Source organism: Platichthys flesus, chromosome 1 (assembly GCF_949316205.1).
Source record: "Platichthys flesus chromosome 1, fPlaFle2.1, whole genome shotgun sequence".
Lineage (NCBI taxonomy): Eukaryota > Metazoa > Chordata > Actinopteri > Pleuronectiformes > Pleuronectidae > Platichthys > Platichthys flesus.
In genome coordinates, this window is record NC_084945.1 from 23,658,330 (window position 1) to 23,684,861 (window position 26,532).

Consider the following 26,532-nt stretch of genomic DNA (forward strand, 5'->3'; position numbering starts at 1 on the left):
CAATTCACATTTTTCATCTGTGTGTATCACTCAGTCTATGTATTCATTTTAACACTTCAGTTCTGTCAGTCCTACCAAATCACACAGATTAAGCAGTTGAGGAATGATAACACCCTACCTGGTTTGCTTTAAGAGGAACTTCCTCATACACTTTTTAAAGGAAGAGGAAGTTGCTATATTGTCCAGATAGTCACAATCTCATTGAAACCCACAAAATTTGCCTTGTGACATTTCCTCTGCATGATTAACATGCTGGTTTGGATCGGTGTTGTGGATGGAGGTGCTGCCACATCAGCCTTACCAAAATGTTTTATTTGATCATATTTAAATACTGATATTTGACAAAGACAGTGACTCAATAAAAAGCCCGGTGAAGTTTCTGTGGAACAACCAGTATCAAATTTCCCTAACTGTGTTTATGATACTTGCTGAGCATGTGACAGAAACCTCTCATGTGGAAGGGCCAGATGACGGAAAACCTGAAAATCCACTTTAAATGTGAAATAGAGAAGAAGTGGAAATTCTGAACTGAACTTTAGCAAACACTGTGTGTAGTCGTCACTGATATTTCAAAGAAGAAATAAACAAACACACGGATATAAGATATAAAGTAAAACTTTATCATGACATACAAGTTTAAAGCCCTGAGAACCATATCTTTATATTACTAATATGAACAAAACTGAATGTGTGAAAACCACTTTGGAAAAGTGCTCCTCTTAAATACAATCAGCACAAACCAGTTTTTACAAGCATTCATGTATTTTGTCCTATTTTTTGTTTACGTTAATCAAAGAGAAAACTATAATATCATTATTATCATGTCAATAATAATAACAGTACAAAAATATGCACAAACCCCACAGTTGAATTAATATACGGAGCATTGTACAAGCCAAAAAACAACAACATAAAATTGATAAATGAGGTATTCGATAACCACTTGCATATGCGCCTGTTTTTACACAGATCAGGTTAGTTCTTAAACAATTTAAAACTGAATTAACTCCAAAATCATCTGAGAGACAAGAGGTTCTGCAGACTTCCAACTTCACAGCTTCCTGAGTGACGAGACTTTGCCGGCAGTTACTGACAACAACAACGTAAAGAAAAATCCCAAAATGCAACACCAAAAATCAAAAGTAGCATTCGGCGAAGTGACTGCAGCCTCCGTCAGTACTCGTCCCCCCGAACGGCAACAGTGAGTACAGCCCACTGCCCTGAGGTATTGTGGTTTAATGAGGTTGGATGGGGGGTGTCTGTGATAGACACACAAACATACACACACACACAAGTTCATCCACGCAGCAGGTCAGGTGGGAGGAGCCCGGACATTAAGGAGGTGACCAGACATTCAACACTTCATCACTCTTCAGCAGCAGCAGATAACTGTAGCTGTACAGTGCTGTTCCCATTTAACAAACTGGGAATTGCATGTCTGTAAATGAAACCTCATGCTCCAGATATCTCAGTAAAGATTTTAGAAGCCCCTCCTCTCCAAAGATATAACCATGACAGTAGCTCCACCAGCAGTATCCTTAATGTTATTATAAGTGCATGAAGGTACATTTCTCTACATGCTAAAACTGCTACCACAGTATGCACTGAACCTGCTTGCACACACATGAAACACACTCAACCACACACAGACATACAAAGGCAGTGAAGCTACATTATCAAATAGTCATTGCTTGGACTTAGCAGATGCAACAGAAAGCTTGGACTCAGAAATAAGGATGTGTTTTAGTGACACAGCCCAAAGTCTTTAAGCTTAACTGTTACTAAACACAAGGTCCACCAGAAAAGAAAAAAAACACACAAATAAATAGCAAAACTCTCCTCTCACAACTGGTGTCTAACATCTGATTGAATTCTTTGATTACTCTCCAAAGGATTAAGCTCGAAGAGAAAGACATTTGTTTTATTCCCAGCCAGCTGAGTAGTGAAAGCTCCACTGTCCGGATCTCACCAGCAACTATTTTTAAGGCAGCATCTACAATTCTCACCATTATAAAATACAGTTATGTGTCATACAGGGTTCTGAAGGGTACAGCAAAGAGGACTAACAGCACCATCGTCCAGCACCTCGAGCCCTCAACTGTGATCTGCACCGCAAAACGTCTCCAACACCTGACACGTAATGGCTAAAATACAGTCTAATGAAAAGCAACAAGTCTGCCTCCTCAGTTCACACCGGGCTTTAAGGGGTTTCTACACAGTTAAAATGCCTCACGTTCAACACAGATAAAGCTAGAAAAGTCATGTCCATCCTTTATGGTGTTTTGAAAATGCTAAGAATTTATATTAAAGGAGGAAAAATACCTTACAATTGAAGGGATAACCCACGTGTTTCTGCATTATCAGGAAGTAAGTCTTTATAATTATTAAACTTGTGAGCATCTGTCCACTTTGGCGGCGCAGCACTGCATCCACAGTGGGTGGGATTAAATTAGAGGGAGAAGCAACAGCATCTGGGCCAAGTTCTGGACAATGACACTTAAATATCTGCTAATAGCCTACAAATAATGTCCATCTGTACATGTCACAAAATCAAAGAAATTTACCTCACATCACCCTAAATATATTCTTATATATATAAAAAAAAAAGAGATTAAGTGAGATTAGATGAAACTTTTTTTTCCAAAATGGACCTTGACCTGTCGTACAGTGCACCGCAGTGGGTGTGAGCAGGACAGTATGTCTTTTAGAGGAGAGACTGGGCTAGTCTTTGGTATTTAGCTGTGCAATAACCATAGTCAAATGTGAACCAGAGGATTAGAGTGTTAAAGCACTGGTCACATGATTGTACACATGCATATCATTCCGCTGCTGTCGTCAAAGAAGATATGAACTGCGATAATGCAAATCACAATCAAATTCAAGGTTAATGCGGTCGTTTCTTTTTTATTCATCTCGACCTTTGTGACCTTGAAACCTGTGTTCAATCCCACAAATCTACATATGTCAGTGAGGAAATGGCTAACACTGTTTTCCTCTTCCCTGAAAATGATGCAGCATTATATCATTCTTCTCAGACAACAACTCGAGAAACCAAAGAAAGGAGGAAAAAAGGACAGAAGGGAGGCAGAGAGAAAGAAAGATGGAAGCAAGCATAAAAAAAGTTCTACAAGTAAATACAGGAGAGAGGGATAGTGAGCCCACCCCAGTTCTATTTGTCCCCAAAACCATAAGCAGAGTGTTAGGGTATGTTTGTGTCAGTTTCAGTTCAGGTACGATTTCCATTCACAGGTTTTTGGGGCGTCAAGTCACGATGGCCTTGCAGCCGTATGAGGTATGTAGTGTAACCCCCCTCTGAGGGAGTCTGATGAGGTATAAACAGTCATGTAGACTTGTGCATTCTTCAGGTATGAATCCTTTCCCTTTAATTTAAACAGTGAGTCCTTGCAGTTGTCACTTCCTGAGAGAGAGAGAGAGAGAGAGAGAGAGAGAGATGGACTCCATACAAGAGGGGCGGGTATGAGGTCTGAGAACTATGATGCTGTCAGATCGGCATTCAGCTCTGTGGCTGCAGCTGGAGGAAGGATGCATAAACAAAATGAGCTACAAACAGCTCAAATCTGATTGTGTAGCAGGGGGGCTAAGAAGGCCTCGCTGCTACTGCTCTGTAACAAAGATAGGAGCCGAGTGGAGACATGAGCTCAGGGTCTGCGAGGCTTGTGAGTTGCTGTTCCCCCAGCTTTGTGCACTGTTTGTTTAAGGACAGCGTGTGTGGACCTGGGAGAGGTTAGATTTAGAGTTTGCACTTCCAGCCTTTCTGCAATGGATTTCAGGTAATCTGAATTGAGGGCGGAGTTATGCAATGAGGTATTTAATGTGCCGATCTACAGCATCTGATCATTCACCAGTTTGAATTCAGCAAAGGGGGCAACAGCATGTTAAAGAAACTAGAGCGGCCCAGCTTGGAGGCCTGTCACTGCGAGGTGGCTGCTATGTACACAAGGTTCCACTAGTGAGAGTTAACCCGACTTCCCCTGATTGCAACTAGTTCAAAAAGAATACAAAAATAAAGTTGATTCAGGTTAAATATACTACAGCTCCTGAGGTAAAGACACCACTGCAGGTTACTTGATTTGAGGTATGTTAAAAGGGAAAAACTAAAAACAAAATCATTCTAAAACACAAAATCAAAAAAGACGACAAAAATGGCAACAAACAAACAAAATGTCCTAAGATAAAACTTTTCAAGTTCAGTTGTGACTACACCTGTCAGTGGGTTTTGGCTGAGCTGATTGTGTTAAGCATGTATATTAGGATTTACAAGTGTGTGGATTGTGTGTCTGTGTGTGTTTGTTGTGTCGTGTGTGTGTGTGAGTGTGTGTGTTGAGTAAAATGCATAGCTGTGCGTTCGTGCACATGTTGTCATATAATATTCTCAGGCTCTGTGTTCATGATTGGACAGCCAAGACGTTGACAGGGTTGATGAGGTATTTGTTGTGCAACAGTTTGTTAATCTTATTGGTTTCTCATTGTACTGTATATTCATGCAGGGCCTCCAAGTGGAAGAGAGGCCGGGGGAGCAGGTACAAAGGGCAGCTGGAATCAAGGTGACCCGCTGGGGACCGGCTCGGCCGAGCCAGGACCCTTGGAGGAGGATGAGGAGGACGAGGGGCTGAGGGTCTGAGCCGGGGGCATAGAGAAGCCAAAGCTAGTGCTGGTTCCAGCAGGGGAGGCTGTAGCAGCGGCAGCCGAGACAGCAGGCCCCATGGCCCCTGCAGACTTGTGGGCAAACAGGGTTCCTGTGGAAGAGGGTCATAGGAGACGTCATTACATTAAGGACAGGTTAATGTACATCCTAATAGCACATTTAAGCTGGGTAATTATTTAATGCAGGAAAGAGATGTAACACAACATAACAATCAATACACACCTGAGTAGACTGTGCCATTGACCTCCACAGAGACTGTGATGCTGGCATTCCCATTAGTCGAGATGCTAAGAGACATATCCTGCTGCTTCTGATCTGAAGAAGGAGAGGTCACAATGTTTTGATGATTTTTTTGTATATTAAAACGATATATTTGTGCCTAAATAGCAACATCAATACATTTGTCTGTGCTTATACAGAATTAGTGGGTGCAGAAAGGGCTAAATACTGATGTGGCCAACTATTAGCAGAGAGATTTAATGTCAACTTTGCCAAATTGTGACAGTAAGGTTTTCTTGTTGATCAGAGTATCAGTATTTCATATGATTATGTAATATCCACTGGATATTATTGTGACAGAAAGTTGCAACCTTCAGTTTTCTAGAACAAAGTTGCTTAACACCAGAACTGCCTTGTCATTTAGTACATGAACAAAGCTATTTGCATGCTGTCTCAAGAGTGAATGTGTCAATGCTTTAACAGAAAGGACATTTGCAAATTTTGTAAATAGACTAACCTGCCTAATACTAAGATCTGCTTTTGACTTGATGGAAACACTGAATTTTGATGGTTGATATGTATTTCTCAAAGTATCTTGAAAAACCTGGCAGCACTGACCTCTAGTGGTGATGACGGGGGCTCCCATGCGCAGGTTCATAGGCATTTGGGATGCCATAGCCAGCAGGTTGTGTTGGAAAGCCTGCTGCATCAGACGCTGCTGCTCCTCTGCCATACGGGCCATCTTCCTCTCTGGCCCCTCTCCTCCAACGCCGGTCTCCAGCTTTTCCCTCAACTGCTCCAGTGTGGCGGCTCTTGCCAATCCAGCAACCTGGTGCTGACCCAGGGCCAGCGCCATGGATGACCGCCCTGCCATGATGGAGGGGGTCAGGTCTTCTGGAAGAGATAGAAATGTAATGATAGTTATATAAATTCTAATGGAGTCATTCCTTGGTCTGCATAGACTGAAAATGTAAATTATGAATCTAGGCAGCGTGAATGTTCAAGGACAGCTCTGACATAGACTCACTGGTGACCTGGCACCAGTGAGTAACCAGGTAGGTAAGTCTGGTTTAAACGCATTATAAGAAATTATATTTAATGCCAATAAGAACAGTTTTTTTAATCAACATTGTCTAAAACGTCTATAGGCATATTTAACTGATGGACAACCTGCAAACCCCCTGTTTGTTCACAGAACCTCACGGAGGTACAAATTCAAAGTCCAGCAGAGCTTTTGATCTGATGTAGTTACACATTGACAATGGCTAAGGTCAGCAAAACCATGTCCCTTCCTACGTGACCACATTTAGTAAATAACAAGTAAAATCCACTCCTTGCACAAGTCAAGCCGTGGGTATTGTCGGGATACATGGCAGCGTCACATTCCAGCCAAGACAAAGTGACATCAGATAAGACAATTGTGTAATGACAGTTATCAACTGGATCCTAATGATGTGGACTGAAGGCTTCAAAGTTCATAAAATGCCCCCCCGGCGTGGGAACCGTGTTATTAATCAGCAGTAAAGTTGAGGGCTCTGAGCTGCCTGAGGCCAAACTGGTTCATACACGGTCTCTTAAACACCTGGATGGACAACACACACCCACAAACAGACGCACACACTGACAGTAAAAATAGTGGAGGGAAGGAAGGTCATTGCAAGAACGTAATACATAAATATAACAGAGCACTCTCACACCAACATTCATGCATGCACACACAAGTAAACACCCATAACACTAACACACACACACACACACACACACACACACATACACACACAAACACATACACACACAAAGACACAAACACATCTCCTTCAATCATTTAAACCATAACCCTAATCCACAAGTACTGCTCCAGTCGTGTTTATCCAAAGGCATGACCAGATGTAGTGTTTCTAAACTGCGATAGAGGGCAGTATTTCACAATAAATGCCCAGTACATCTGTAGCTAGAACACTCCAGTCTATACCAACCACTGTAGAGAGGTTGCAGTGTTTTACATAAACATTTACCCAGTTTAATATAAACTTAATCAAACCAAAAACATATGTCTGAGCACACATGCTCCCTTCTTCACCCTTCATATGTTCCTTAGAGAGCTGCCTGTTCACAGGCATGTTTTAGTGGGGAAATCCCACATATCGTAAAAAAGATTGTATTTATGAATAAACAAAGGTTACCTCACACAACCATAGGTCCCTGTTCTAAAATTACCCTGCACCGCTTTAACATGCATACCTTTCTTCAGAGAGGGTCCTGGTGAGGCATGCAGGCCATTGAGGACTGACGAGGTCCCGTGCCCCAGAGCTGAAAGTTGCATCTTGGGAGATGAGAGGATGTGGGGGGCTGTGCTTGGAGAAGGGGAGAAGCGGAAGAGGCTGCTGCTGTAGCTCGGACGACGGCCTTCGCGTCGGTTACTGTCGATGGCGGCCTGGAGCTCACCCGGGGAGCTAAGGCCTTTCCTCTCGCACTCATAGGGGTACAGGTATTTCATGTACCTGAAAGCACACGCACGCAAGGAAACACGTCTGATCACCAGGGTAACATTCACAGGGCAAGCATCAACATTATCATTGGGACTTATTGCAGTTCAGAAGAAAGCAACAACAACTTTAACATACCAATTTATATAATTACATTACAGTGGCTTTGTTACAAAAAACAATTCACTCTGTGCCTTAAAATATTTTCTTTCTGCAGAGCAGTGAGTACATGCTGACAAGGAATTAGGTTGTTAAAATACATTGTTTTAGTGAGAAATACAGTAGTAGAATATAACCGCATGTACTACAGTTAAGAAGGTTTTGTGAGGAGTCTACACGACATTGCAGGGGCGTTACGACTATGCACAGTCACAGCTCTGGTATGTTTTCCATCCCATAATAACATACGATAAAATGAACAAATCCAGTATTATGCATGCTGACTGCATAATGGTGGACCAGTAATACAGAGGATCAATACTAGGCTAAGAGCAGCACTGTCCATTAAATAGAGCTAGCGCAGCAACCCTACACAACAAGCCGCCGACATTAAAAATACATAAAGGTTCATTAGGGCACCCTGCAAGTGGACAGGATAGAGGGGTGTTACATCTCTGGACGGGTTTCCATCAAGAGAGCTAGCGCGTTTTAGTCGAGGCTCAGCGTAAAAGCTGTCAGTCAAACCCCACCTTAGTCATTGTGAACTCTGACCCAAATCATGTCAATAAATCTATGGGAGTCAATGGGCTCTATGTGTGATGTAATGGATGGAGGGATTGAATGGGAAGAGGCAAGGTGGCCTGGTGGAGGAAACAAACTTGCATTGTGTATCAACACACTGGCATGGTTAATATTGACATTTGTATTCATGGCAACACACACACAAAGACAGTTGTTCTAATACAACACCAACTTGTAGCAAAAGGGAGGTGCTTGTTTCCGTACGAGAAGTCACACATTAGGGATTCTTAATTTAGCTGCCATCAATTTAATTATAAATTTTATGAAATTAAAATGAGATCGACTATTTGGATCAGTTAATAGCTGCTACTGTGGCCATTGAAATTTTTGGTTTTCGTTCAATATAAAGACTTACTGTGTGCGTAGGGTGAAAGCTGCACTGGTGATCGAGGTAGGAAGGTTGAGTCCCTTTGTGATTTCTCTCCAGATCTTTTTGTTGATGACCTCCACCAGCCCCCCCTTCTCAGTCACCAGCTTGTACAGCATGTACAGATCCAGGACCTGCTTTGCCATGATGGGGATACGATTGACAGGGGTTCCTGAGGAGAAGAGACACAAAAATCACAGCACATTATAAATGATACATCTCAAGAGATAATAGCTTAGTGACACATGATGGCTGATTTAGGCTGGATGATCACCTCCTCCAAAGAGGTTATTACCATGAAACTTTGTGGAAAGATAAGGAAAAGGTGAGAAAAGAACCCGGATATGTTTTATGCAGATATGGGATTTTTTAACTTGCTTTAACTTTGCGCTATAGGGCATTTTTCATAATTTTGTTTAGAGGACTGATATTTGTGAGTGTATACAATTTGATGCTGATCCAAATGACAAAGTGATTCTTGTGAATTTACATGTGGTTATGGTGGAGTTATGTGCTCTACTGTTGACCTTCTAGTTTCAAAATGTGTATCAAGTGTGCATGTTTTTAACACAGGGTCCGTCTCAACAGGAATAGAAACCATAATACTGATGGTTTTTTCTTATGTGCATTCCGACTGAGATATATTTGCATCAAACAAAAAAAATTATTTAAAGTTGCTACTATGAAAATAAAAAAGTTAAATGAGGTCTACATAGTATGTATTTATTTATTAAAAATGCCCAAACCCCAAGGATCTATTTATGACCTCCAGACAGTGAACTAAGTGGTGGCATAATGCTGGTAAAACAAGGGTGGCCGACCTGTTGCCTGCATGCCTTTTAAATTTGGCTTGAAAACATATTAGCCCAGTTAAGGCAATCTGGCTTGACCTGGAAAGGGGATTCGCAACCAACACAAAGCAAAGCGGCTCTAGACTTTTGATACAGATGCATTAATCTTGTCAACAGCTTATCTGCAGTGAGGCTTGCAGGGACGTGTGGGGAGGAGGAAGGGGGAGGACAGCGAGGGAGGAAGAGATGGACGCTCGCCGTATGCAACAGAATCAAAAAGTGCAATGTGCAAGACTGTACGCATGGAGCGGGAGGAGGGGACTGGGGATTGTGACGACCTGCTAATCCATGGGCTGCGGTGGGTGGGGGCTCCTGGATAGGCCAGTATAATGAAGCTCATTTAGAGGATTGTACAGAGTAAATCCACACCCCTCTGCTGTTAGTGCTGCTGGGCCCGGCACATGGGGAATCACACAGATTTGCCCTCACAGTTAATGCCAGCCAATCCTTCAGCCCCTCCACAGGCTGCTCTTAACCTGGAATTGGACTCATTAATGACTTTGTAAAATAGCAGTGTGATCAGGCCATGAAGATTAGCCCTGATTCATTCTCTTAAATTAGCAACATGTCTTAAAGCCATGTGCAAGGGGTGAACACATGGACATGCGTAAGTGGGGAGATCAGGAAGGTGTGGCATTACTGTTAAATGTGATATTATATTCATATCATATTAAATGTAATGTAAGCGGTTGGAGAATTAAACATTTCTTCCTGTTAGTTCCCTTAGTTTTTCATTTAGAAATAAAACAGAGGATAAAAGCTCGGACTATGTTTGGGAAGGGGAATCAGTTCACAATAAAGGATTATAATAATCAGAGTTGCTTTATATGATGGTTGGGAAAGATGGTGAACCTGTTGCTTACGGTCTTTACATTCAAACACAGGCCAGCAAGGAATTATGACCCACTGGGATATCATAGGAGAAGTGGAAAATATGTAGAAGAGTATGTACAGTGGAACCAGTTTAAAACCTAATGCAATACAATACATCATATGTGAAAAAACAAATTCATGAAAATAAATATTAAAGGTAGCAAAGGAAATAGATTGCATTCGTTGGAATTGGTGTACCTACAAAAATGTCAAATAAAAAAAAATAATTGCACATCTAGAGTCCAGTAAAACAGCCCACAAACCTCTTGTCACCCGGTCAAATTAACATAACCAAAGCAACACAGCACCATGGTGTGGTTATTATTTTGTCAACTAGTTAAAGCTGAAGAAAAAAAGTTCTTGAAAAACAGCCATCTTATCTCCAGAGCCAATTAGCAATAAGCAAACCAACAGGGCCCTTTGCCAAGAAGCCTGCTTCTTTTAATATAAATTAAATTAGCTATGTAAAGAGCACGAGGAGAGGACCAGTGATAGAATTTAATGTTCTGGACAAAGACCAAGGCTGTATCTCCCATTTAGTTATCCAGCTAATGTTGATTGTTTAAGCAATTGTTCGTGGTTATCTTCAAAGTTCTTGAGTTGAATTATTCCTTTTTATAATGAAATCCACCATTTCAAAGTCACCAGGGTAACAGTATATAGTAGTAGTAAATAAATTACAACTAAAAATGTAATAGTAGAAAACAATACAATACAATACACGTTACACATTCCTGCTAGGCTGTGCAGAACTTCCACCAGATCTTTGGGCAACAGAAACATTTCCAGAACACACCGTGCAGCAGGAATGCTTTGTTGCCAGCGCCTGATCGGTTCTTTAATGCAGCATTGGATATCAATCCTGCATCAAACAATTAGTACAACTAGAGGGGTCAGAGATCAGCCAGGGGTTATTGATGTGTGAATTAAACTGCAGGTCAGCAGGAAGCCATGTTTTCATACAGGCCCGGCCGTGAACAATGAGAGCACAACAAATGAGACACAACAGCACGGGCCCCAGAGTGACAGGCCAGCAGTTGGTTAGGCTTTAATTCATGTCTACGCTTTTATTCACCTATTTATCAGCAGATGCTGTCACATCAACATCTGAATTAACACATTTACCAGGAGCTATTTTTTAAGCGCATAGCCATAAACAAGAGGAAAAAGTTACAGATTTCAGATAAGAGAGCCGAGCGTAGCGTGTGTGTATGTATGTTTAAAAGGAAACCAAATGCCTATCTATATATCTTAAGCGGACCAGAGGTGGTTTTGAAACCTAAAACTGTATTAATTAGTCAACACGTGACATTAGCCAGGTTTGAAATGTCAACACGGCTTGACCACATATGAAAGGGCTGGGAAAGAACCTTTGATAATGCCATAATTGACCAAAAATCCCATTACCAACACTTGGGCAGTTACCCAGAGAGTTCTCTAATTTGAGAGAATAAACGTGCCGCCGCCTTTGGAGACTAACATCTGCTCGGTTTCCAACCCTGGAGACATTTAGCTCTAACAGGCTTAATTAGACCAGTCCAAAACATCTCTTTTGATCAGAGCAGCACAACTCCTCTGCCTCACAGACCACTCCATGCCCCTATTCTGCTGGTATTACTGCTGCCATTTAAACCTCAGTGCCTACTTGTCTTTAGATAAGACTGGAGACAACATGAGCGTCACTGACACAAGATCACTGCAAGGTATGTGCAGGCTTCATGTGGGCAACTATTGGGTATTTCATTTCTCTGTGAAGCCGTGATTTGTCCACTCGGCTGCTCTGAGCCAATCTGTAATTGGCTGCAGGCTTCACCTCCCATCATCCTTTGCCCTGGACTGATTTTCCCCGAGGGACAGGGCCATCAGGAGCCTAGTGATTAATGGCACCAGGGGTCAGAGGTCCCTCTGGTGGGAAGTGCTGCGGCTGAGGGGCCCTGAACCACTCCCTAAGTCTTTCCTCTGACTTCCACTGTGAACACAAGAGCCACACGGCTAGCTTCACGCGGCTAGACTTCAAATGATAAGGGATATAGATACAGAGTCTGAAAGAGGAGAAAAAGGGGCAATGAGTGTGACTGAAATGGACATCTTGAAAAAACTTAGTGAGAGACTTTCATTTAGGGTTTTGCAGAAGAAAAATAGTTTGATATTAGATGATGTAGCGGATATTTTCTGTAGAAAATCCATTGTTTTTATATTTGATAAAGTTCATTCCTGTGTTGATTTCCCAGAAGAATACAAATCATTGACACTATAGGAAAATAAACCCCTTGACAGAAACACAGCAAAACAATGATAAAACACATTCATTAAAACTTCATTAAAAAATAAAAATATGTCATCGCTTTATTCGTCATTTCAGAGGCTGGTGACATTTATTATACATATTAGACAGAGACAGATCGTCCATCTGAATAAAATAAATAACCTTACCACATATTTATACCTCAATGTGAGGACAAAAAAGAGGTCATTTTATCTGACCCCTGACCTATTTTTAGCAGGAAACAGCTGTTCACATTAAAGGGCCTCTATAATAAATCAATTGGGTGTCCCTGACGCTAGTGGTGGTAAATTAAATATCGCTGACTTCACAAGAATGGCATTTTTTAAATAATTAAGTTACAGAGCGACAGCCTTCCAGCGGACAACATACAGGAAATATTTTTTTTACACAATGTGCTTTGGCTGGTTTTAACACCGTCTATAGTGAGGAAAGACAAGAAAAACCAGAGGAACCGGAAGAAAACACCACGTCATCGCATTGTCTTTGGCTGCTTTAATTGCGCCAATCAATTTAAAGATTATTTAATGGGATTATATTTGCTTTTTTGGACTCTGATTAGTGACACAAATGCTGACACAAAGAGGAAAAACAGAAGAACAACGAAGGAGAAAAGATAAGAGGGAAATGAACAAAGATTAAAAATAAAAAAAGATAAGAGAAAGAGAAGGCATGAAGAGAGAGATACTTCTTGCTACCTCTAGGAGGGGGGGAAGGAAGGATGGAAAAGAAGGAAGGGGGAGGTGCAGTAGCTAGCCAGCTGGAGAAAGACTGGATTACTGCTGTAAGGAAGGTGTCAGCAAACACAAACAGCCCCTGGCTTCATAGCAGTGTCTGAGTCCTTTCAGAGCACCCACAGCCAAGCCACCCACCCACACCTTACTCCTCCTCCTCCCTCCTTACTACAATCACCAAATGGACAAGCTGGATCAGACCAAACTTTCTGGTCAGGACTATACATTCCGGTCGCTCATTGTAACAGTTGTTTGTAAGAAACTCTGATCCTTAAGGAGTATATAAATTCTTCACTGTCAACAAAGCCTCCTGCATTAACAAGTGTCAAGAAGATGACATTTTGACTGCATTAACTGCAACACTGAATATATTGCTTTTTTATAGCGTTTTTATATACATAAATAAAATAAAGTATACAATATAGAATTCGTTTTTAGAGAAAATCACTACAGAACAGCCCAAACTCTTCATTTTGCATGGGACAGAAGGACATTGACAGGAGAGACGAGTGTCTTGGCTCCACATGCTGGAAGTTTACTTCATGTCGGACAGCCCCCTGGCTGTTAGGTTTATATGTTTGAATGTCGGGGCAGCATATTGTCGAGGACCCTGCTGTACGCTGGGGCATGTTTGCTTTATTTTTGATGCATGGTCAGGGACATAAAAGGTAAAACATCCTTGAGTGTATGGAATTTGCTATCTATAGTCCAGGCAGAGCCACCACTCGCCTTATGGACCAATTCATATCAAGTGTTGTAACGCTGTAACGTTACCCTATAGATACATCGCTATTCCAAGCATGAAGCTCCAGCCACAGCTGGTAGAGACAGAGAGATAGGAGGGCAGGAACAGTCATCTAATAAAGTCCATAATATGTTGGATCGATGTGCTCTATACTGCTGGCTCTATAGGTTTCATTCATGTCATGTCAATAAAGTGCAATTAATGTGAATTGACAGGGCGAGGAAGGCAGAGAGAAAAACAAAGGGAGAGGCAAGGCACAAAAGCAAAGAAATAATGACTTGGATTCGACTATACTTAACCAAGATGTGATTGGCAATAAAATGGCAGTCCTTCTCACAACACTGGGTCTAGTAAAGCCACATGTACACATCACGTGATTTGAATATACCAAAGATCCAGTGTATGGAGTTTTCACATGCATACGTTTCCCTTTATTGCTGAGATAAAGAAAAGAAACACCTTCACCAGATTTTAAAACTAGGTCTGATTAATGCCAAAAACACATTTCAGATTGAACTTCTCATTTTCGGACAATTATTAAGCACCAGATTCTCTTCCCTTCTCGCATTCTCTCAGTCTTCCCTCCATCTCATTAAAAAAATAACTCAGGAAACAGAGAGAGTAGCTCCTTAGTGAAAATGATTATAGCGAACAGCCACAAGCTGTAAATCTCAGCCGGAGCCGTTCTCACACAGGGGAGATTGTCAAACTGCAAATAATGATACTATTAGAACTTCAACCACATGATTATATGTTTGTCAAGTGTAATTTTGCAATAAATCTCATACATATGACGTTCAAAGAACTGTTAACTGTTTGGTTCAGCCCTCATCTTTCTGACAGTCACAGCATTTCAGAAAATAAACAAGAAGGGTGCACAGAATACAAGAGAGAACGAAAAAAGATGAGAGAAACATGACTCCTTCTCCGTGGGTCATGAAGATGGGTCACCTGGTGATATAGAGGGGGAGGGGGATTGAAAAGGTTGGACGGCGCGAAAAGTGAGATGGCCTCTCCAACTGTAACCCAAGTCCCCTCGATCCCCAGAGACCCGGCAGATCAACTAACCAGACCCCAATCAACACAGGCTGATACAGCGATGGATGAGTGGATAGGTGGATGAACGGTGAGCTGGCTGATGTCACTACTGGTTATTCCGGGTCACTACTCTTTCTGTTTCTGAAGTATCTCAGAAAGACAGAGGTGACGTGAGAGGACATCTGAGAGACGTACACCACACAGGAAGTATGAAGATTTTTTCATCATGCAGGATGTCTCTTCATATTAATAAAAATGCAGACACAACAATATTATTTGCATAGAGTTGTATATATTAATTCATTATTCATCAGATCACAGCTGTTTTCCTCCACAGTATCACAAGCCTAGTTGGGAAAAGAGGAAATTATGCAAGCAAATCCAGAAGTGAAATGCTGCAATTAGTGATGGGAATTCACAGACAAATATTGGATATTATTAAAAGAGATTGATCTGATGGTTGAAGGGAGCTCTGATAGACGTCTGCCATGAAGGTGAAATACCCTCCCTTCTACCCAGTTTTGTGTTTGGTAAAAAAGGAAAAAAACATTGACTTGTGTGTGTCGGATACAATGCGTTAGAGCTCCAGGCTATTTCTCATGTCATGTGGTTAAGTTACTTCACCCAGCAGCCATATTTGAAGGTAACCAACCAGTATCTGTGAAAGTTTATCTACTGTAAACATTTAGCTGATCTGTGAAAATCTGCAGGTGGCTGAGGCACTATCTACTCGACAGAGGCCTGTGCTGAGTGTTATCGTGACACCATAATTCTTCACACTAACTCTATGATAAATGTATGAGATTATAAAATCTTTATTGCGTCGCACTGACTCACTGTGAGGGGTTGATTTAAATATTCCAATAACTTCATGTCGTCAGCCCCTCAGTCGTACACTTTATTTACATTACAGTGTGTAACAACAATTTTGTCCTACCTTCTCAATGTGCTTGTCCAGTGCACAAGTATTACATCAACTTATATGGCCCAGCCTAACCTTTTAGAACCATATCCATTAAATTCAAGTCTGCATCATAAATCAGGGTCAGGTCTAATTGTAATTTTTTACGAGAACTAACAGGTTAGCAGTAGATATATATTTAAAAAACGTATTGCACAGAAGGGTTAGGGTTAGGGTTAGGGTTAACGGACCTGTAGAAACCATGAGTATCAGTGTGTGTTTGTCGAAGAGGGCGAGTTAAAATGTTTGTTGACATTGGCTGCATTTATAAACACTGATGACACAGGCCTGTATTATGAGTTTCAGTCAGTTAGGAAAAGGCCAATCAAAGCTGTTTTCTATCCACAACTTGAACTACTCAAGAGTGAGCATGAACACACTCAAATGTACACAGTCAATGTATTTGAAAAAAAAGTGCTGCTCTCGATAGCAGGTTGGTGTGTAAACATAATTAAGAAAGTCGTATTATGTGACATTTTTAGGAATGTTGTGTCAGATATTCAAACACTAAATAAGAAAACCTATTCTGACAGAAGACATCATGTGAATGTCTTTGAGCAGTACGATTGAAAACTATACAGCATTGTCAAATATAGTGGATGACCTCTGCTCTATTATAACATCTGAGTGGAAGATCAAGTCTTGTAAACAGGCAACTCTGATCTTTACAGAAATGTCAAGAATGTATGTCACAGCAACATGACAATGGTATGTTGTGTGAATAATAGAGGGAGGGGCTTTGGCTGTGATTAAGCTACGGAGGTCAGGCTGAACTTTGTCCACTCGTAGCTAGAAACTGCAGGTAAAACAAATGAGGGCCGGAGGAACCAGTCAGGGGAAAGGTTCTGCTTTTAAAACAAAATCAAAGAGCAAATGGTTGAGCGACAAAGAATTTAGAACATAAACATAATTTAAAAAAGAGAGGGGCTGTATAATGCACTGATGGAAGAAGAAAAAAAATCAGACACTACGCTATCTCCTCCATGTTTCTAAGGTCTCTATCCAACATTGGTGTCAGTTAACTGCTGGTATTGCTTTTTTAACGTGTAAGTGGGTGACAGTGATGTCTACACTGGCAGGTGGAGCATTGACAGGGCTCGCTTTTCCTTCGAGCAATCCTTATAACACAGCTAACTGCTTCAATCAATGGACACCCGGACTGACAGATAAAGTCATCAGCTGACGAGCCCCATTTGGGGCCCAGCCCCACTGATCAATACTGTAGACATCAGCTGCTATAAGCCGAGGAGAAAAAGGGATATGTCGAAACTGAGGAAGCGATTGTTGGGGGGGGTTGTGCACTCATCTAGGGAATTTTTAACTCCCATCAATGCTAATTACTTTTGGCATTTGGAATCCATGACAGTGGGTCATATATTTACCTTTCAGGGATTTAGCTGATGCTCTTAATGCAGAGTGACTTAAAATTAGGTCAAGAGCACAATATGCTTATCTAGAAAATTACAGACAATAGATTAAATATAGATTAAACTGTCAGTAAAAAAGAGGAGTCCCAATTTACTACATTAAAAAGGAAGTTTAAACTTTAAAAATGTAGAACCTTACACTACAGACAAAGATACCAAGGAATGGAGAATGTAACTCGATAGATGATACACAGCAATTAAAATGGCACTGGCAGGGTGGCATCAGTGTCGGCGTGTTTCACATCCATTTCTTCCCTCAAATCAAGTAACTTGTTTTCCGTTAGGCTCCTTTGCAATCGCATCTTTTACTGTGTAGCTTTTGCAACATTGCTGCAAACCTTCACTGGAAGTGAGCTCAGGGCTATTGTACTGGTGTAGGGCTCCTCTGGGGGCTGTAATGTATTTCATACCATCCATCACAGGGATGTGGGGGCCAGGAAACATTGTTTTAAGAGCACACACAGGACACAGATGGAGAAGCAAGACAGGCAGATATGCAGAGTAGCACACGTTTGGGAAATTTGTAGATATCAAGAGATTTGCATGTGGGAAAAGCTTAACCAAGTCCCCACAAAGACACAAGTGAGTGCGAAAAAAGTCAACATAGTCATAACTTAAACATTATGTAATATGTAAGTGAAAATGTGGCTTTGAATATTTTCTACCGACAATATTAATTCATTGATAAAACTGCTTAATTTCAATTTCAGTTTCTTTACACCCTTGCCCTGTGCAGCCTACCATTAAGAAAATATTTTTGTATATATTTTTTTGCCCTAAATATATTTTGATATCATTGCTTAGTTCATATAATGAGTTTTTTAAATTTCATAAAAGAATTTTCAGCCATATTACACTTTTTTGGGGCAATGTCAGTGTATGCAACAGCTTGTGTTTTAACACTCTAGTCCCTTATCCATTCTGTAGTGATGTGTTATTCTTGAACATGTACAATTCCCCCAAAGATAAAGTGTTCGTTTTCTATCGAAGACAGAACAAGATGAACTTGATAGCCAGTGATATTTTTACCCTGACCGTTGACCTCACTAGAAGCATGAGGCCTACACTTGTCGTAGTCGTCCATGATCAGTTACTTATGAGGATGGTGATTAAGAATCTCCCAGCTCTGCAGCTTAGAGTCTCAAATCCCTGTACAGGATGGTCGTAATTATAGATAGACAGCACTGTGGCAATCCTAGGCTAGAGCAGGGCTAAATGACAGAGGAAATAACAGGGAGGCTGTGCGGATTGGGGGTTGGGATGAAGAGACAGAAAGAGGAAAAGAGACAAAGACCAACAAAAACACAAGTAGAAAACAGTCTCAAGATTTGAATCTGTTCTATAACACACCCACTCAAAAAAACATCAGGGAAACCACTTTTTCCTTTTGTTCTGAAGGAAGAGGAGGGCATAAGCATTTAGATGGGCTTGCTACCTACACGCTGTAATTTGCCAGACGTCGGGTGGAGTTCACCAAAGGCAAAGATAATCTCAGGCCTAAAAAAATCTACACAGTGACCATAAAATCTTTGATCACAAATTCAGGGCAGGATGTGTCCAATAAGAACAGTCGCAGTCTGACTTGGGCCAATGATTAGAAAGCAGTGGTTGGAATCTCTGTATCATTTGGGTTCCCACCCTTTCCTGAGCGTAAAGGCCCTTTGCTACCAGTTCTACCTGATTATCTTTCTGTTTGGTTGGAGAGCTTGGTCAGCTCCAGCCCACTGACAAGGTGCTTTCAAAGGGAAATGATAGAGCGTGGCCTTGTATCTACATAAGCTGGCCAATGCCTCCCTTAACTTCCTTTTAGTCACCCTGGCACCCTGTCTACCCTTGTCCCCTGTGGTTTCCACGTCTGCCCTCTTCATTCTTCACGCTCTCTTTTCTCCCTTTTCAAACATAGAGACACGCGACTGTCACTCCCTTGTCTGCCGTCCGTCGGCGCTGCCCTATCAAAAAGGTTGGCCCCCACTTATTTGGAGATCATTAATCATCCCGTGTTGGACAGGAGGCCCCTTAATCCAGCCCCTCCTCCCCCTGGACTCACCAAACAGGCCACAGCACGGGCCTCCGCCCCTATCCCCCATGGTGTTATCAAGTTTCAGTGGTTGTAACTGTAGCACAATAAACAGAGGGGGAAGGAGAATGGGGTGGGGGCAAAGGAGGAGCAAAAGGACAGAGACAAAATGCAATTTCCTAACTACAATTTATTGGTGCATTCTATGTAAAACATGCTTCTCGGTTATTGACAACTACATCCATCTTGAGACTTCCATCTGTAATGAGCAGATTAGAGATAAAACGTATCATACTTTTGTAACAACTGTCAGACAAAGCAGAAGGTCAAAAGGTTGCTCTAGAATGAAAATCATTTTAGCTGCTATACAGCACTATCTAAAATGTTGCTCACAATGGCCAGTGTTTTTGTTGTTAAACCAACCAGCTGCTGCCATTTTCCAGAAGTTGTGGGGTGTTAACTAAAGGAAAAGGGGGCCGTATCAAAGAGCCAGAGAATGTTCCTATTGTGGTGTGGTGTTTGTACAGAGGGCCCGCCTGTTACGAGGGCCAGTGTGACGCTGACCGGGGAGTAATATAATGCATACATGGATCCCCCAGAGCCCATTCATGGTGTAATTGGTGTGGACAGAGCTCTTGGTCTCGGGGTTACAGTTAGTGAACTTCCTCTCATGTCCTGCTGGGAGGACACTCTTCCCACATCACAATACAACCAAAAATATAACCTGCCAATGTATATTGCTTTGATTTAATAAAAGAACATACATTTCACATGGCCAAATTAAACTTAGTGATTGACTTTCACAACTAAGACTGTAGATCAAACCAAACCCTACAAACTCCCATTTGCTATACGGTCCCTGGAAACATCACTGGCTGCCTCAATTACGCTTGACAGGAACAAACAGTGCAGTTCCCCTGACTGTGGAGATAAGGAAAAATAACATCTTAATTATGCTCATTACCATCTCCCCTCCTATGTCTCCCTCCAAATCACACGTTCCCAGGCTCCATCAAGACCACACGACTGAATGACAGAGACAAGTCCGGCTTACCCCTTTATTACTATTAACAGAGCTAAATCTCGTACATGAGGATTTTACCCTAAAATAACTCTTAAGCAGCGATACACCATGGGGTCTCTCTTAAGCTGAATCTACACCACCGGTTTAGAGTGTCACACTGGGATGGAGCTAGCCTGTGCGGTCTGTGACGTGTGAGGCTCTAGCTGGGGCACGAGGAGCTAAAACACTCGTCCCTTCCCGCTGTTCCTCCCTCCCTTTTTGACTGGTGATTTCACTGAACAGGAGTCTCTCTATCTCTCTGCCTCTGTCCATCACAGCCTGTGGCCATTAATCATCTCAAGTGGACAGCGCTGACAGGCAGTTGGCTGCATCACTCTTATTTTCTTCCTCTTTTTTTTGTCTTTATAGCATGCCCGTAGCTCCCACAGCCTCTCTTGGCCCCCTCTCCTGGATTACATTACATTACATTACATTACATTACATGTCATTTAGCTGACGCTTTTGTCCAAAGCGACATACAATTAGTACACTCAACATTAATGAGGGCCATTTAGGGGTTCAGTGTCTTGCCAAGGACACTTCGGCATGCAGATGGGAGAGAGTGGGGTTTGAACCGGCAACCTTCTTTGTTGGAGAACCACCACTCTAACCACTAGGCAACACCGCCCACCTCTTCACAAGCTCACCTCCTGCCCGAACCCCCATCCCAAATGAGAAAGTGGCTGGGTGTCAAACCAAAACAAACAATCACCATCTGCTTAATCGAAATCTTTGAGGTGGTTAATGGCGTCGAGCCAGAGTCAAAGCTTTTCTTTGTGCTCCCAGTGGGGGTGAAACAGCAAAACCTGTAATGGATATGATGAACAGTAATGTTGGTGTGACTCATGAAGGCTAATATTCTCCACCTGCACTCTTCCAACACGAGCAGCCAGAGTGCATTTACATTACATTTACATGTCAGGTCAATAGCTGATGTTTTTAATTGCAAATAATGGCAGGAGGTTGTCTAGTTGCATAAGGCTGAGCTACTCAAAAAATACCACACAACAAATAAGGGTGAAAATTATTCTGGGCATCCAATGATCTTATATGATAAGGGATTAGCAAACAAAAAAAAAGAGCCAAGGAGGGAATGGAAAAGAGGGTCTGTATGCCATTTCTGTAATGCACAGCCCATCAATGGGCCCCTTTACTCACAGAAAGGATTTAGGGCAGCTGCTAAAATTCCTCAACCATTAACACACATGCGCACACATACACACACATTAGCATGCACACACACACACGTGCCTGTTTTGAAGAGCACAGGCAGGAAATGGGAATCCCTTGTAAGTTTTCCTTCCGCTGTTGCTTTCCTCTCAAGGTCTAGAGGCCCCACGATGAGGTGGGAAAAGCACTTCACCATTTGTCTCTCTTTCCACAAACTCCACTGCTTTTCACTTAACCTGACTATCGACTTCACAAAATGAGCTTATACTTTCCCCATATATATCTTAATTAATTTATCTTCCATATCGCCACCTTTAATTCAGCTTTCTTAGAAATCCCACATAAAAGTTGCACTAAATTAAAAAGGCTTCCTATAGGCTACTTCATTTAAATAGAGGGTAATAATTTTGTCCTTACATCTATGGTGTGAATCGGAGGGAGGGGTAAACGCGCAGTAATTAGAGGGTGCCAGCATGAAGAGTTAGCCAGGCTTGCTCTTCATCTCACATACTCAAGCACTCAAACAGCAAATAGGGAATCCTGCCAAGCAATTTGTTCCCTGTGATTAAGACTAGAGTTTGGGAGAGCACCGAGGTTAGCCAAGTGCCTCTCGTCTCGTGGAGGGGTGAAAAAAATCTGTAGAGAGTGGGTGAAATTATATCCTGCCCATCTTGACAATGGTTGCATCAGGTCTCTAATGTCAAGAATAATGTCACAGTCACTTCCTGCTTCCATATTTGGAAGCAGGAAGTGGCTGTGGCTGTTTATTATTCCCCTTTCCTTCACTTGTTTATGGTACCCTTTAATTTCTCAAAATAAACTCAAATAACTCAAATAAAAACTACTAGCATTTCTTACCATATGGTTTTTCTTTGCTTCAAACTTGTCTATTATGGATGAGCATGCAATGCTATTTGTTAAACTGCTGTTGAGCACTGACCCTTACACTCCCTCACTACTGGTCACTGGTTCTAATGATGATACAGGAACTTGATCCATGCATGTCGCTTCCAGTTGCACTTACTGTGAGTCACACTGGAAATGTAATTCAGCTTAACAAATTAAAATTGACATAAATGACAACAGCTCTAATGATCAAAATCTAATACCAGCGTTTTGTATTTGTTGTCATTGCTTCAAGTTGGGACAGTTTTACAACCCAATTCGTAATTTTTTTATTTTTAAGTAAAAAAAAATAATCTGTAAAGTAATTCATTTCATGTGTTCTTGGTCAAGATGCAACAATGACGCAATGAAAAAAAACACATGCTTTTTAGAAACAATTTAATATCAACTTATTTTTTGCCTTTTTACGTTAATGCAAATGCAGTGAAAACAAAGTGAGGAGTTGCGCTGTAATCAGCCAGTTATCTCCTGTCAGGTGGCATTTTAGTCAACTGATGGATTTCTCTGTCTGGCCAGCGTGAGTAAAGGGTCAGCCAATTGCTCCCAGCGTCTGCCAGTGGACAGAGATGCTAACAGGGCCCTGACAGATCCTGTCCCTCCCTCTCTCTCTCTCTGGCAAAGCTTAATTCATCACCCAGCAAACAAGACCTGCTGGTGCTGGGACCGGACTAGACGATCTGAAGCTGATACTGCTGCTCTCGTGGATATGAGTTTAACAACATATATATACAAACATGAATCCACGCATGCACGTCACATGCACACAGAGTCCTTCAAATAAATATATGAAACACACCATCACCTGTCACATTATGACAATACAAAATATGCTTCACTTACACATTCACATACTGTACATACCATATAACCAATCATAATGTGACAAAACATAGTGAGCCACACACTTACACAATCATTACTCATCATAGCCTGTGACTAAACATAATGAAGTATGAACCACACTCACGCACATACTCACAGACAATCATCACGCATCATACAATGTAAAAAAAAGGATTTTGGAGGGTGGTAAAATGCTGACAGTTAGGGGGCAGGGCCCGAAATCCACATTTACCCTCTTTATTTGTATTTGTCGATGATTTTGTTGATTGAAAGTTGTTGACATGATCAATACCAGCTGTTGTGTCTACAAACAAGTTTTTGAGTAAATCTCCCTTCACTGACTAAGCAATGGTTAGCCAGTCATATTTATTAATTATTGATAATAGGAAAAAATCAAGATGAAATAATACTAAATTTGTATGGGTCATTATTTGTGTACTGTATTATCTTACTTTAGGTAAACTTAACTTATTTCTGTTAGTGTTCCATAGCTGTTGCCTTTAGGTACTTTTTACTCAAAATATTAAATGAAATCTACAAAAACAAACTGTGCACATTTTTACCTTAGATTCATTGGTTAAATTCTATCGGGGATTTTTTACAGTGCCGTACCAAAGCATTATGTGAAGTACGCAGCACTGTTAAAACATTGTGCTTCATCGTGGGAGGTACTGCTCAAGCCACGTAACTTGCTTGGCAACAGATTTGTTTGATAAAGCCTAAGTGCTTGAGCTGCCCTGGTCAGAGGGGTCTTGTAGGCAGTGTCAAAAGCAGCACGCGGTCAGCTGAGCCTCCACAGCTGTTGGCCAACTAAATAAGATAGACCACTGTCATATCCTCTTGGCTCTGATACTGCACAACCACAAGATCAGCGGAGGCAGATCTCACCTGCTGACCTCTTAAGGCCTTTACTCTGGGGAGGGGAATTAGTAAAGGATTTCTTAGTCAGTGAGAGTTACAGCATGTTTTTTGAGTTGATCAGTGACACAGCACACAACGATCACGGACATTTAAAAGACCAAAGACCCAGAGGAATTTGTACTTTCATCTCTGCTCTGTTTTCATGGGTTCTGACAATTGTATTGCCATATAAACCAGTTGTTTTGCATGCCTGAACCATTCAATCTATAGTGAAATCCCAGATGCCTTGTAAAATATAACAACCCCCCACTCTTGCTGACACAGGAAATGAGTCTTAACAAATGGAAGTCATATGGCATTTGCTTTTTCCACACACAGAGGGTGATAAATTTACTCCAACTGATATCTCTCTAGCAACTATTGCAAACCTGCACTGCAATTCATATTGCAAATGATCATCAGCAGGATTTTAAACTTAGATGTTCCAAGAGACAAGGAAAAAAAGTATTTATTTAGCAAAATATATATAATTTCTTAAATGATGTTAAGTCTGAAACCATAGAGCATAGATGTTTCCATCAGGAACTCACTGACACAAATTTTCCACAAAACTCTTAAGATTTAGACACTTTGGTAACTTTCTTTAAACCACATAGAAAATCAACATAAGGTGAATGCTAAACAGCTAGATTGGAATATAAGGAAAACAAATCTTTGATATGGAGAAGGTGGCATGCAGTGCTGCTTAATAGCATTTCTTGGCTTTCTTGCTTACCTCTTTTCTGCATAAAGGTGAAGAGATCATCCAAAAACTCCTTCCTTTTGGGGTCACTGTCCAACTCATACAACTGAAAGAGAAAATAGACTCTTACTTATTACTGCCACGGTGCACCGTTGAGTCCATTCAACATGATACACTGTCCCTGTAAGTGGAGCACAAAGCAGTGGAGTGCATTGTGCAGTTTATCTTAATTTAAGTACCCTTCCCTGTATAGGTCTAGCTGACAACTCCAAAGTGAAAAGTAAAGAAAAATATTTGATTTGAAAATGTACATCAGACATATATTTATTGTTTGATCATATTAGCAGTTGCTCGAAAACAGAGGTCTATAGCGTTTTTTTGTCTCTGCAATGTTCATTGAAGTTAAAAATTGTTCGCAGTCGTTTCCTCTCACACATGTACAGAACATAGTGTACATGCATGTCAATGGCCAGCTGACCGTTGGCTGTTATCGTTGTGGTGTGCTGAAGTGCAACTTAACAGAGGAGGTGAGGCGACACATTGGTCAGTCTCATGGAGATATATTTAGAGCTCTATGTTTTGAGATTGTTTCAAAGGGTAATTTGTTTACAATTTCCACAACGTCACCTTTCATAAAAATTAATGTTTCTATTTTTATAACTGGTGAAAAGCTGTCTTTTCTTGGTTGTCTCATGACTGAAGCCATTCAGTGGTCACATTTTCAAGTGCTCACCTTTGCAAAGTCTCTGGAGGCCTCTCCTCGCCCTCTGCTGCTGTCGGCCTCATCCGCCCAACCTGCACTGCCATTCTAGAACAAAAAAGAGATACAACAGGGATATGGTCAGTAAAAAAACATGGATAGAGAGGAGGAAGTTGTTGGTGGGCTCTTGTCATTATCTACGACATTCATCATAAGTACAGGCAATGAAGAGAGAAAAAAATTGACATGCAACAAGTTCCCTAGCTGCTACTGACTGGGGTTGTTCCACTGGTTGCACTACGGGTACAGTGGAAACCGCCTGGTGTGCACAGATATAATTATCAAACGTTTATATAGATCAGAAAGCTTGGGACAGAATCGTTACTATACAAATGCTGTTTAAATCATTTGGTTACAGTGATCAAGAAATCCACCTACAGTGTTGATTTGTTCGTTTTTTTCATACATCATTGGACTGGTGTATGTGCGTGCATATGGGAGTGCACAATGTTGCCTTCCTTTCAAGTTTTGGGACTGTCATAAAAAAGCAACGCAATGCGGTTATAGAAATCAACAGTATATAGTGGGAGAGGGTGGCCTAGGGGGTAGAGCGGTTGTTCTGCAACAAGAAGGTTGCCGGTTCGTATCCCACTCTTTCCCATCTGCGTGCCTAAGTGTCCTTGGCAAGATACTGAACCCCTAAAATGCCCCCTCATAAATGCTGAGTGTTCTAAAAATGTAAGTCGCTTTGGACAAAAGCGTCAGCTAAATGACATGTAATAGTGAGTATTTTCGCCCGGGAAAAACTTGATCACTATATAAGCAGTTTCCACTGTAC

General features: G+C 41.4%; 1 protein-coding gene across 1 annotated transcript in view; it reads right to left on the reverse strand.

The window, feature by feature from the left end:
* Positions 1 to 597: 597 nt before the first annotated feature.
* Positions 598 to 26,532, reverse strand: part of LOC133954928 (AT-rich interactive domain-containing protein 3B-like) — a 48,524-nt gene continuing 22,589 nt past the window's right edge. The window contains exons 3-9 of the mRNA XM_062389506.1: positions 25,728 to 25,802; positions 25,028 to 25,100; positions 8,468 to 8,651; positions 7,127 to 7,386; positions 5,504 to 5,779; positions 4,889 to 4,981; positions 598 to 4,757 (exon numbers count right to left, since the gene is read on the reverse strand). Of these exons, the coding sequence (XP_062245490.1) occupies positions 4,561 to 4,757; positions 4,889 to 4,981; positions 5,504 to 5,779; positions 7,127 to 7,386; positions 8,468 to 8,651; positions 25,028 to 25,100; positions 25,728 to 25,802 (1,158 nt within the window). The 3' untranslated portion in view covers positions 598 to 4,560. The remainder of the gene's footprint in view (positions 4,758 to 4,888; positions 4,982 to 5,503; positions 5,780 to 7,126; positions 7,387 to 8,467; positions 8,652 to 25,027; positions 25,101 to 25,727; positions 25,803 to 26,532) is intronic.